Source organism: Buceros rhinoceros, unplaced genomic scaffold (genome assembly GCF_000710305.1).
Source record: "Buceros rhinoceros silvestris isolate BGI_N320 unplaced genomic scaffold, ASM71030v1 scaffold31134, whole genome shotgun sequence".
Classification (NCBI taxonomy): domain Eukaryota; kingdom Metazoa; phylum Chordata; class Aves; order Bucerotiformes; family Bucerotidae; genus Buceros; species Buceros rhinoceros.
In genome coordinates this window covers 448-1703 of record NW_010409392.1, presented here as the reverse complement: position 1 = coordinate 1703, position 1256 = coordinate 448, and the positions used below count along the sequence as shown (strand labels likewise).

General features: G+C 58.7%; 1 protein-coding gene across 1 annotated transcript in view; it reads right to left on the bottom strand.

The window, feature by feature from the left end:
• Positions 1 to 1064, bottom strand: part of LOC104492641 (mitochondrial carrier homolog 1-like) — an 11256-nt gene extending 10192 nt beyond the window's left edge. The window contains exon 1 of the mRNA XM_010135224.1: positions 836 to 1064. Coding sequence (XP_010133526.1) covers positions 836 to 1064 — 229 coding nt within the window. The remainder of the gene's footprint in view (positions 1 to 835) is intronic.
• Between the last annotated feature and the right edge of the window lie 192 nt (positions 1065 to 1256).

Genomic DNA, 1256 nt, shown 5'->3' with positions numbered 1-1256 from the left:
CCCTGACAGAACAAGGTGGAACACAAGCCGCTACGTGGTGGCGGGTACCGACTGCTCCTGCCCCCCACCCTCTGCGGCCCCAAGTCAGGACACTTCTCACACCTCCCTCACTGCAGATCTGTTTGGAAAATGCATCTTCCACCGGGCAGCACCGGAGCGTTTCCAGCCCCAGCCATCCCAGGATGGGTTTGTGATGCCTTGATGCTGCTGCTGCCTGCGTCCCCCCACCCCATGGGTGCTGCTGTCTGATTTTGGGATCAGCCCAACTCGTCTGGCAGGACTTGGCACTCCCCTTCCCCATGGCCAACCTGCTGTGAAAGCAGCCCCCAAGGTCCCAGGACACTCCCTCGCCTCTCCCGTGCTGCTCCACCCACCAGGAGAGAAAAATAGGACTTTCTTTTTTCCTTCTAAACATATTCCCTTCCCTTTTCTTGGTATTTCTCCCCCTTTTAGGACTTCACACACAACACAAATGAGCAGGGCAGAGGCCAAGTTGTTGCAGGGCTGTTTTGTAGCAAAGAAAAGTGCTTTGCTGTTTCGAACACATGCAGAACCCTCCAGCAACAAACCCACGGCCCCTCCGCTACGGTGCAAACCCAGAGCACCGTGCCACGGGCAGGGGCTGCAGCACCAACACCGGTGCCACCCTCTCCCTGTCGCCAACCACGGGTAGGTAAATCTGACAGCCTTACAACTAGTTGTAGTGGTTTACGTCTCACTGCAGCCTTGGGATGATCCCGAGGAGATGCAGGAGTGCTCGGCTCAGACTACAGGGCAGCTCCCTGACCCAGTTTCAAGCAGGACCTCACGCTGGCAGAGAGGGATGCTCACTCACCGTAGGTGAAGAAGCCGGGCAGGTACAGGACTTTCCTTCCCAGCACGTTTCTTCCAACGGTTGGAGGTAGTGGCTCATGCCCGACCTGCCAGAGAAGCCCCGTGAGCAGCCCCCTGCCCCTGTCCCCGCATTCCCGAAGGCCCCCAGGAGTCTGGGAGCTGCTGAAGGGCCACCCCATCACCTCAGACGCATGGAAGTCCCGCGACACGGGCAGTTCCTTCTCCATCATACTGGGTCCCTAGGGTACGGGGGGCCTCAACCCTCCCGTTTTCTGGGGGTCCCTATTACAGAGGGGTTCTCAGGATACCCATTCTATAGGGGTTCCCCACCCCTCCTTATACAGCAGCCCCCATTGCACAGGGCATCCTCATCACCCCCACTTTTGGACTGGTCACACTCTCCAGGGTGTCCCCATCCCCTG